The following is a 12,328-nucleotide window of genomic DNA, read 5'->3' as shown; positions in this document are numbered from 1 at the left end:
CCTCCCCTTCTTTTTATTTTTGCATGTTTGAAGGATCCAATGCTTTCACATTGCTTTATAGTAAATTACCACAGTGGTAATTATCCATAGGGAGTGGAGTGGATTGGGGGAGAGCATTCTCTGGGATGAAGGGGGCAAATATTAAAATAAGGGAAGACCTGGGGATTTGAAATGTACTCCAAGTAGAGGTCTCCAAAGTACCTCCTACCTCTTAAGTAATATTCATCTATGTTACTCTTGGTATTAGCATGAGACAAAAATATTTGAGAATGTATGTAGTTTGATTCCAAGTCTGTTCAGATGCTAACAAGTGGCAGCTAGCGCCATCTGTTGGTGGGAAGAGTTGTACTTTTTATTGGATGTGTAGTTCAGCCTCTGAGATTTTGCAAGTTGAAGATTCTAAAGAAGATTTTTGTAAAATTTAGGAGAATTTATAGGGTTCCCACCACTTTTTATTTTGAAAGAATTTCAAACTAACAGGAAAGTTATAAGAGTACTAAAGAGAACTCTTGTATACACTCTATACAAATTCACCAGTTTTTAACATTTTCTACCATTTGCTTTGTCATTCATTTATTTCTCTCTCACACACACATGCATGCTATTTTTCTGAAATATTTGAGATTAGTTTTTATACCACATACCCTTTTACCTCTTAAGACTTCAACTGTATTTCTTACGAACAAATTCTTTTATATAACCACAATATAGTTATTAAATTTAGGAAACAGATACAGTACTTTGATCTGCAGTCTGTATTGTAATTTTGTGAACTGTCTCAATAACATCTTTTGTAGCATTTACTGCCCTCCAGTACAGGATGTGTAATTGTCATGTCTCTTGAATTTTCTTTAATTTGTAATGGTGCCTCAGCCTTTCTTTGTATCTCATAGCAGTGGCATTTTTAAAAGAATGCATTTGTAGAATGTACCTCAGGTTCGGTCTGTCCATTTCCTTGAGATTAGATTCAGGTGATGCATTCCCAGCTCAACTACTCAATACGTGATGTTGTGTCCCTCCCAGAGTATCACGTCAGAGGCACACAGCATCTGCCTGCTCCTCACTGGTGATGGATATTGTGATCCACTCAGTCAAGACGTTGCCTCGTTTCTTCATAGTATACTTATTTTCCCTCTTGCAACTAATAAGCAGGCTATGAGACAACACTGTTTCTGTCTTTTTGCTTTTTTTTAATTAATATCTTTGTAGGAAAATTTAAAATATATAGATAAGCCAAAACTAGAAAAAAATTTGACTTGTAAACCTGGAAACAGACACATTTTTATGTGTGTTGGTACAGTCTCCTTTCTGTGCTATAATAATGACAACCAAAGAAGGATTATACCTCAAATGCTGTTTGGCAGATTGCTTTATTGATTTAGCAGTGAGTTGCGGATATTTACCTTGTGTTGCTGAGTATTCTGTGGTATTTTGGTGGCTGCACGGTGTTCCATTGTATATAATTTTGCATACGGATTGTTCTGTGATGTTCAGTTTAGCCTCACATTTCAGGTCCGAGAATCTCTCGGGGGGCCAAGCTATTTAACTGTCCTCCTTTCTGGGCCCTTTTCTCTTGCAGCTTAAGGGAGGCACTGCTGTACTGTTGCCTCACCTGACACCTTGGCTCAGACATGGAGTCCTGACGTCTGTCTTACCCCGTCGAACTGGCTAACCAAGCTGTTTTTGCTTTCCACCGTTTGATGGACTGAGTTCCTTTCTCTGACCATTCCTAGGCCTACAGTGGCACACTTTCGCCAAATACATAAATGTATTTCTGATTCAATTGAATTTTTTATGCTTTAATTGCTAAAAAGTACAGTTTGGCTTTTTGTTTAATTTCAAATAGTGTATAGTGTTATGAGGCAAATGGACTTTTATGGCCTAGTCTTCCGAGTAGGGCATCTGGCCAGAATGCACACATAGCCACTAAAAACAAAAACAAAAACACACTCAGAAAACATGTTTGAGGCACAGTGCATGTTTTTGCTTGGAACTTCCTTTCTGTTGTCTGAGTTTCTATTTAATCTGTATTTATATTTGTGCCAGGCCGTGTCAGAGGTCTCCGAGCTCTTGTGTACTGGCAGATTATCTTTCATGAACCTCTTATGCTGGAGATGGAGTATAATCTTTAAAGGTATTGTTTAATACATTTTCCCCCCTTTAAAATCTAGTCATCTGAAAGTCTTTCTTCCCCTACAGGTTTAGGCCATTTGGGTACATAGAAGCTTTCTGTGTAGATATGGGCCAGTTTATAAATGCTTCTTCCCATTGCATCTCCAGTTTAGTACAAATACAGCAAAGTTATATCTGAGAGACTTAGGTGTAGAGTCTCTCTTTATTGGCTTGAAGTAAAACAGTTTTAATCCAAGCACTTTCTTTGAAGTAGCTTTATTATTTTTAAGCTTTTCTTTTACACTTTGAGAAATAATGCCTGCTGTTTTATAGATGAGGAGATTTTAAATGGGCCAGTTTCTTCTCATTGCCTTTAACATATGCTCTCTGTGTTAGGTAGGAGGGTATTGTAGTGGCAATGTGGTAAGTGAAACAGTTTTCTGCTGTCCTCACCTTTTTCCTTCTAATTTAAGACCTCAGTTTACTTTGTTTTGAAAATCATCTTCCTCACGCATCTTAAGTATGTACCTAAAATATTTATAAATAAAATATATGTCTGAAAAAATATAGAAATGTTTAAGCTTAAACAATAATTTGGTGAGTGATCTAGGAAACAGTTTGGTTGGGAAACAGTCAAGTTCTTTTGACACGAGACTTCTAAATATGTAGATTAATTTAGACATTATCTCGCCCCCTCCCCCCAGCCTTGGTGGTGTATGAAATTCCTAAACCTGTCATTGTGGTTGGCTTACAGTGATTGAATTTTCTCCAGAACATCTTTTTTTCCTATAGTTTCAGTGTGTTCTTATCCATGTGAATTACTGTTGTTTGAAAAATGCTTGCTATCCTTTGATTAAGAATTAAATGTAGAGGAGGGCAGGTATAGCTCAAGAGTGCTTAGCATGCACGAGGTCCTAGGTTCAATCCCCAGTACCTCCTCTGAAAATAAACCTAATTACCTCCCCACACCCTGCCAAAATTAAATAATTAAATAATACAATAATAAATAAAATATTTTTAAAAAGAATTATAGCTGAGAATTTTTTATCACTTATGCTGTACTACTAAGGATAAATGGGGATATTTCAAGTTATGTACTTTTGAATAAATTCATAAAGGAATTTATAATATTCATATTAATCTACACTTGGAAATTAGTTGGTCAGCAAGTAAAACGGTGTCTGTCTTAAGGGATCTCTCATCATTAAATGCAATGATTTAGTGTTACGAACTGTTTGTAGATTTATATCCTTCTTGTCCTAGAGATACAGTTATTATCAGTTCACATGTTTACACATGTAGAACTCCTAAGAAATGAGTATTTTTAAATGAAAAAAATTTTTACTGTTTAGTAAATTTCTTTTCCATTGTACTTGTGTCTTAAAATATGCTTTCAAAAATTCTTCATTTACAGTTATAGTTTACTTATTTTTTCCAGCTCATTAATTTATATTGTAATTTTCACATGCTTCTGGAATTTAGAGGAATGGTTCTTTGAGGTCTGCCTCTTTCTCTCCTTTTTTTTTTTAAGCTTCATCGCTGATACATGGACTTTGAGCCTCTGTTTAAATATTAGCGAAGTTCCTTGTCCAAAGCCTTGCTGCTGGCTGGTAGTGTCTGAGCTAGGATTTGAACCCAGGGCTTTCCACCTCCAAAATTTGTGTACTTGCTGTTATACCATATTATTTCTAGATGTGTTGTTTCTTCTATAGAAATTTCATGTAATTCTTACAGAATCTCTCTGAAGTACATTTTGTTGTCCCTTATTTACAAACAAAGAAATTAAAATTCAGAGATTAAGTAATTTACCCAGCATAACTGGTTAAAATCCTAGAACTTGTATTCCATATCTCATGCTCTTCCCAGTGAACTGCTTTCTCTGCCCCTCGGTTTGGGATGGGGGGCAGTTCACAAATTAATATGAATTTTGTTAATTTTTTTTATTTTAAATATCATCTGAGATTGCCATTTCCATGGCATCAGGCTTGTGAATTAGAACGTGGTGATGGAGGATGAAGGTGACAGAAGTTAAGGGGATAGAATGTGACCATGGGAGTTTTATTCAACTGGAAGACTAGGTGGGTACTGGAGAGCAGGGATTGGAGAAGCTTGGGTGGGAAAGGGGCCTGCACGTCACTTTAGATGCTTTGTTGTTTTTGTGGGAGCATGTTGTTTACTGCTCACCTTCCTAAAGCCCAGTGGCATAGCCCTGGCATGGAAAGTCCTTGAAATACTGGCTTTAGTTTCCTAAGCTCATTTCCCTACTCGGAAGCTTTACTGGTTCCTAGTGCCTGTCCCATGCAATCTAAATCCCCCTGTTTGACAGTTGAGACCCGCCACAGGCTGTTCCTGTCACTTCTTTGAATGTTACCAGAGCTCATCAGGGAGGTTCTCCCCACCAGGCCGGCCGGCATCCGTACTTGGACCTCCTCTCTGGGCCACCTTTCCTTTGAAATGTACACTCTTGTTGATGGTGGTTTTACTTTCCGTTTCTTCCTACCCTTCAACCTGTCTTTCTTTAAGAACTTAAATATTGTTTCCTCCTGTTGAAGTCATGTGACTCTTGAAGCCAAATCACAGTATAACAAGTTGTAGAGTTCTCTGATTCTCTCATTCCTGCTCTTTTCCCTCTAGCCATGTTATAAACCTGCTCAGAGGAAGAACAGCCTTTTCGATTCTCTTCTGTGGTTCCCTCCTTTCCTCATTTCATCTTCCTCCTCCTCCTCTTTCCCTCCTCTGCCCCCACCCCTTTCCCTTCTCTCTTCCCCACCCCTCTTTTCTGTATTTTCCTGTCTATCCTTTCATCAGTTCATCCATCATTCCTGTCTTTAGTTTTTCTGTCCTTCCTTTTTCCCCCTCCCTTCCAGCTACCTGCCCCTACTGTGTAAGCCTGGACAAGTAACTATTCGATCATCTCTAAAAATGGGGATATATAGGGTTTGTTTTGATGATTGTGTGAATTTTTTAATGAAAAGGGCTTGCTGGATAACAGGACTCCATACATATTAGCTTTTATTTGTTATTGTTACACTGTTTTGTGTATTCCAATGTATAAAACATAATGATAGGATTTTGTATAAAAGGAGAGGTAGTTATATAGAGAGGTTAATTTTAAACTTTTAAACACCTTGACAGTAATCCAAAAACATCAATCATCTTAACAATCACGGTTAAGAGAAGTATTTCTACCCCTGACTTTACTTTCATTTGATACAAAGTTAAACAGAAACCAAGAGAAGTTTTTCTATTTTGAGATAAGTTAGTTTTTCATGTACCACCACACTAACTGCTTGCCATGTGGACTAATTTTCTGGTAAATTCTTTGTCTAAAAATGTCTTCATTTTGCCACCTCTTAAATTGGAATTTAGCTGGGTGTGGAATTTTAGATTGACAGTTATTTTCTCTTAGCACTTTGAAGATAATTCATTTTCTTCTGTGTCTTTTGCTACTGTTGAAAAGCTTTCCATTTAATTTTGTTCCTTTGTAAATAAAAGCCTCACCTGCTTGCTTTTTAAACAAGCATTCTCCAATTTAAAGTGATGCATAAAGAATATGACTCTCTATTTGTCCTGCTCAAGGCTTGTGATTCCTGAATATGAAGATACATGTCTTTTACTTGTTCTGGAAACTAAACAGATTTTATCTCTTTTAATGTTGACTTTCATTGTCTCTCTTCCTCTGGAGCTCCTCTGAGACATGTTAGATCTTATTATTCTATTTTTTTATTTCTTTTAATCTCTTTTCACCTTTTACATATCATTAACCCTTTGTTTAGAATTACTGCATAATTTCATTTCTTTATCCTACTTTACAAATTCTCTCTTTAGTTGTGTTACTCTGAAGCTTAGTTCTCCAGTGACTGTATATTTCATTTCTTAAAAAACAAACAAACTTTTATTTACTTTTATTTGGTTCTCTTACGAATGTTTGTCTTGCTTTTTTATAATGTCTTGTATTTTCAGTTTCTTCTTTTAAGGCTGCTGGTTTTAATCTTTCCTATTTTATAACCTGTAACTGATAATTTTTCGTCTGAAGTTCCCCAGAGGTAATCCTAATAATTCCTGTGTTCCCTGCTGTTACTTGCAGTGGGTTGTTTGTTTATAGAGTCACTGGATTTCTCTCCTGAGCTTGCTAGTGCGGCTTTGTTTGTGGGAATCCCGCACTGCCTGGGTTGAAGGAATGTTCTTCTCCTAAACTTCTGTTCCCTCCTTGGGTTGCAGGAGTCTCACTGGCTTGTGAACGTATTTTATGAGAATTTGTAGTCTTGAAAGTCTGGACCATGCTAGCAGTATAAATTCAAATTCTGGGTCAGTGCTGGACCAAGCCTGGATTACAGGTTTTCATTTTGTAGGCGCCCTCCTCCAGCCTCAGGATTAAGCCCAGGCCAAGATACACAAGTCCTTATCTTCCTGTACCAGTATTTTTTTATAGACCATCTTATCAATGATTGGGTAGACTACCAATCTCTCTGACTTAATTCTAGGTAAAGCTGTGTGTGGCTGGGGTGAGGAGGAGAGCATGTGTGTCTCAGTTCCATTTTCATCTCTTGGCTGCCTCTTCTATCCAACTTGCCAAAATCCAAGCCACCATTTCCAAGTTTCTTTTGTGGTACAAAGATTTTTTACCTTGTTTTTCAGCCGTGTTGCTGGAAATAGAAATCCTCATCATATTCTTTTAAATGTGTGTAGCGTTGTGTGTGTTGATTATTTGATTGCCATTCTCCCTGTACTTTTATTAAGTGGGCATTTATCTAATATTATCCTGTGAACAACTGCTTTGTTCAGTCATTCACTCATCTTTTAACAGATACTTTGGTAGGCAGTTGAGATCAAGTATTGTGCTCATGAGCTTGAAAACAGATGAAAAAATAACCGTTTTTCTGTTCTATGTTGTTTTAAATATGGGTCTTTAACATCAAGGAATTCAAAATTCATTCAGGAGATATACTTAAATAAGTCAATGTGAAACTATAGCAGAATTCTGACAGAAGAGCAGTGGAAGCACAAAGGAAGGAGACTGAGGACTTCTCTGTGGGAGGCAGCGAGGACCTCCCATAACCCTGGATGTGCATCTGAACCCCTTTCTTTCTAATTTCTTTTGCAATACCTTGAACTTGCTATAAGCAAATAGCAAAGATGATCTTGCTTAGTGCTATAGAAGAAATGGTTTTAAGAGGCAATCACATTCTTTATTAAACTTTTGTCAAAATAGCTCAATATCAATTATGTCAAAAACAGTCCTTTTCTGTTACTCATCAACATTTTGATGGCTGTAATTATTGAAACAAAGTGCTGGGGAATTTGGGACTAATCTCTGATTTTCTTAGATTAAAAAAATGAAGGCAATGTAAATTTAGCTGTCAGACATGCCGAAAGTGCTGTGATACACAGGCTGCTTAAATCTTTGGGCCCTCCGTGAGTGTCATATACACTGTCTCTTTAATATTTATTTAAAAATACATTTTAAAGGAAAGCAAGATGTAAAACAGCTTTTAAATATTGAATTGCAATTATGGTGTTTTAATTTTACCCTTTTTTTTTTCTCTTGAAACTTAACGATTCCAATAAGAAGGTTTAGTTTATTTTGTTGAACCGATCACTTCTATTTTCATGGGGTTTTTTTTCTTATAATTATCCATTTGAATTTTTTATTGTGGTTATATACAAAGGCATTAAAGCCACTTCTGATTTTCACTGTTGTAAGTAGCGCTTGATTGAATATCGCTTACCTGTATTCTTTTTCCCTCCGGAGTTTTGATAAGGTGAATTTCCAGTATGGAGATTTTTAAGCCAACCTGTAGAAGCATATCAATTCTGTATTGTCTGAGTATTTACAAAGAAATTGCACTAATTAATTGCATTTCTCCGCCATTTTCCTTATAGTTGCTTAACTCTTCTAGAGTGTAGCTGTTAAGTGTCTTTAGCATAATATTTCTAATGATGGTAATATAAATTATTTCAGAGAAGAATATGTAACTGGTATTATTAAATGAGATTAGATTAGTTAGTGAGAACTTGTCACTTTAACTTTACAGAGAAGGTGGGGAGTTGGGAGGCTGAATGATTGTGCCTGCAATTTATAATTGAGTTCTGGGACCTCAAGCAAGGAACTAAATCTATTCAGGTTTCCTAGAAGTTGGGGATTATATTGCTTGGAAAGAAGCAATATCCATGTTTGGGGATTATATTGAAGCATTATGGCTTTTTTGGGATTTAAACCCTTTAAAAAGACAGATTAGCTATCTTTAGAAGTATCAGAAGAGAATAGCTGAGAAATAATGTTAAGGAAAGAGCTGCTGCGATGTTGGTGTTTTTGCGAATGATTGTGCCGTTTATACATAGTGATAGGAAAAGTAAATATTAAAGCGTGCATTTGTCTTGTTTAATTTCAACATTTTGTGTGCAAAGCATAGAAAAGTCTTGAGGCACACACCATAAAGGAGTAAACCCATGCCTGTCTCTCAGGACTTGAGGTGTTTTTACAGAATCGTGAGGCTTTGTTGTACTTACAGTGTTAAGTGCTATTGACGGGTAGTACGTGTGTAAGTTGTCATGAACGGCATTTTTGTTAAGGTATGCTTCGCTGTACTTTTTTTTTTTACATGTAATTGATTTTAATATGACCTTAATTTTCATGGAATATTTGAATAACAATTAAAAACAGGCAGAGAAAACTTGATTAGCTACTGTTAATAGTTTATAGATGTATCAATGTTTACTCCTGGTATATTGCCTCTTTTCAGTTAATATTTAGCCTTAAATTTATATGTTTGATTTGTAATATAGATTAAAGATACATTTCCTTTAACAATTTGATTATTTTTCTTAACGCTAGGGGGCACTCTTGATTTATTAATTCATATCTAAATTAATCATGCATTGATGAAATTATTTGAAAACATTTCATTGCAAACTGAGTGTTGCCTTCAGAGAGAATTGGGATTATCAAGTTCATTTTGGATAGCAATGTAAAAATAAATGATTCTTATAAGGATAAATGAAGCTTATAAAAATGAACTTTTACGGTAGATTGGAGATTAAAGTATTTCTGTGCTCTGTTCATTTTCACATTGATTTTCTAATTCATTTCTAAATGGTGTTTAAAAATTCATTATTTTTAATATAGTTGTCATTTCTAAAATTCTAGCACAATTTTTGCTCTTAAGGCAGATACTTAGGATATATCTGAAGAAATGAAGATAGAGTTAAGATGTGACAGAAAGCTGCTGTCATTAGTAATGATTTTTAAGTATTGGAAAACCAGCAGTGTGTTTTGCCATATCTAAGAAACAGCTCGTAGGCATTCCCGTTTGTTGTTTTTGCAGTCAAGATTTTGGTGGTGCCCACCGACATGTGTTTGCCAGAGGTGTATTTCTAAGGTCTTTGTCTTCTTTAATTGGAAGACTCCATTTAATTTAGGTTTTGTGTGGATTAAGAAGATCGTAGACAAAATCTGCATCATGATAGTAGCACTCTTACCACGTGTCAGCACTGTTGTGGGTGCTTTGCGTATATCAGTTAATTTCTCCTCACCACGACTCAGTAAAGTAGGCAGTGTTATATCTGTCTTATAGGTAAAGAAACTGAGCACAGAAAAGTTAAACAGTTTGTTGGGTTCAGACTTGTTTTGCTCTGTCGTCTGTGCTTCTAAATCACTTTCCTGTATTGGTTCTCCAGAGAAAGGAAACAGCATTTTGAGAAAATTATTATGGATATTTCAAACTCGGTTTTTAAAGTAGGTGTAGTTTTGTAATGTACAGCATAGGGAATATAGTCAGTAATGTTGCAATAAGTTGGTATGGTGACAGATGGGAACTGGACTTACAGTTGTGGTCATTTTTCTATGTAAAGATACAGAATTACTATGTTGTACACCTGAAACTAATATAGTAATGTAAGTCAGTTATACTGCAATTTTTAAAAAGTAGAGATAGTTTTAAATACCTAATTTATAAACACTTATTTCTGTCATGGGAAACATCGTGGAATTTTAAGTTGGAAAGAGGCCTTGAAGACTGTTTATTCCTGTCATTTTACAAAGAGAAGGAAATTCTCTCTTAGGTACAGTTTCCAAAATAGTGCTATACAGCAAGTCATTTGTGGAAAGGGATTAGAACCTCAAGTAAATATTCTGACTTCCAGTAAAATGAAAAAAATATGTTGGTGTGGAAAGAGTATTTGACTAGAATTTTAAATGGCTTGAATTTTATCCTTGACTCCTTTACCAGGCTGTGTCCTCGGAGGCTGTGTTTCTTTGTGTTCTAGGAGCATAGTGATGCCTTACTTAATTAGCCTTTTTGGTGGTTGTGAAGGTCAGTGAGATAATGGATAGGAGATAGTCAGTGAACTTTAAAGCTCTATACAAATAAATATGTCATGTATTGTGGTATTTTTATAACATGCTCCATAATAATTTATTTTTAACTATTTGTGTCGTCTTTGTAAACTAAATCATCAGGAATGCTAATCTAATTGTGTAAGGCTGATTTAGGAATGTCATTTAGAGCTCTAAAAACTGATTTTGTTACGCCATGTGTTACTTTGCCACATTTTTTTAAACACTTTTTATTGACTTAAAATTAAAAAGGGTTTTGAATTTTTTCACAGTAAATGGAAAACTTAGGCTTTTGCTTTGCTGACAAAGAACATTAAGTGTTTCTGATCATTTGAAAATAGCACTAAACTGGATTTAGTGATTTAACTGAAATGAAAAATAGAGGTTAGTAAAGTTGAAGTATTTTATTCCTTGGCTTGGTGATAGGCGTGGGTTTGTTTTCTTAAACTTCCAGTAAGACACACATTTAAAGTTCTCTGCTTATGTTTTACAGGGATAATAATGTATGTGTGGCCTTGGACGTGAAGCAAGCAGTCTTCTGTTGCTGTTAAACTGCGTCAGGGACTGATGTTGTGGGAAGCATGGACCTAATGAACGGGCAGGCAAGCAGTGTTCTTGCTGCTGCTGCTTCCGAGGTGAGCCACTTGAGGTTTAGTTGTAAAGTTTCTTACCTTCCATTCTAATTTTTTAAGCAGTATCATTGGTCATAGATTTAAATCAGAACTTAAGGAGAACGGTTATAGAATTTTTAGTTTTTTAAAAAACTATTTTAATTGTACCATCTATGTGTTCGTTGTATATTTTAGGTGGAGCTAAGCCTTATCCACTTGACAAATAATGATTATTTAAAATGCTTTCTTGAGGGGGGAGGGTGTAGCTCATTGGTAGAGCAGGCACTTAGCATGCACGAGGTCCTGGGTTCAATCCCCAGTACTGCCATTAAAAATATATAAATAAACAAATCTAATTACCTCCTCCTACCCCCTCAAAAGCCCCCCAAATTTAAAAAAATAAAATGCTTTCTTGAGTTTAGTCTTAAAGGATACATAGAATTTCTTTTTAAGGTACTTTTACATCATGCATACCTTGAGAACAATAGTATAAGTGAAGCAGAGAAAGAGTCTTCCATTTGAAATGACATAATCTTGGACACTTGGATCCCTTGATTCCAAGCATGTTGAAGGCGATCGAAGAACTGTTGGGCTGGACTGTTGAAAAGGCCACTCTGGTGACATAGCTCAGAGTGTTAAAGACGGAGGTGAAGACTGAACTCCCCTCTCTAGTCGATGTCTTATGATTTCATTTTTGCCCCATCTTTTTTCTTTTTTGCTATGTGTATAAATCTAGGGTGCTTGCCTGCCTTCCTTAATAACTTTAGCATCTACTGTCTATTTCTTCTTAATTTTTCTCCTTACATAGAGGAGGAAAATAAATGTTTATGACACTTTAACATCTTGGCCTCAGAGTTCCTTAATAACTTCCAACTCCATTTTGCCCAAGACAATTAATTAATTATGCCTTGCTCTTGTTGAAAATATTCTAAGTCGGTAGTTTTGATTATTATTCTTAAGTAGATGATGTCTGTATTTTTAACTCTAGCTCTAGCTTCCTCCATAAATTTTGTTAAGCAGTTCTGATACACTAGACATTTTACTTATAATATGAACAAAATCAAGTTACTTACTTCTACTCTGTTGCACTAGCTGCAAAGAAGACAGCCCACCCCCTTTCTCTGACTTCTGTTAGTAGCATCACCATTTCTCTAGCCATCTAAGTTCCTATCTGTAGATTTGTCATTAACCTGCTTCCCATTTGCCCACCATGACCATTTTCATATCACATCAGGGAGAGTCTGCTGATAAAACTGAAGTTAGAGTCCTC

At 35.8% G+C, this 12,328-nt stretch overlaps 1 protein-coding gene across 3 annotated transcripts in view; it reads left to right on the top strand.

Annotated features, from left to right (window-relative positions):
* Window positions 1-12,328, top strand: part of RALGPS2 (Ral GEF with PH domain and SH3 binding motif 2) — a 136,881-nt gene that overhangs the window by 24,820 nt on the left and 99,733 nt on the right. For 2 of the 3 annotated variants that reach the window (XM_072946042.1, XM_072946044.1), the window contains exon 2: window positions 10,941-11,082. In XM_072946042.1, the coding sequence (XP_072802143.1) occupies window positions 11,029-11,082 (54 nt within the window). In that variant the 5' untranslated portion in view covers window positions 10,941-11,028. Of the gene's footprint in view, window positions 1-2,046; window positions 2,135-10,940; window positions 11,083-12,328 lie in introns of all 3 variants that reach the window. The other variant, XM_072946043.1, reaches the window with a different exon arrangement.

This window comes from Vicugna pacos, chromosome 21 (assembly GCF_048564905.1).
Source record: "Vicugna pacos chromosome 21, VicPac4, whole genome shotgun sequence".
NCBI lineage: Eukaryota > Metazoa > Chordata > Mammalia > Artiodactyla > Camelidae > Vicugna > Vicugna pacos.
Note: the sequence above shows the minus strand (reverse complement) of the source record. Positions and strands in the feature narration are given on the sequence as shown.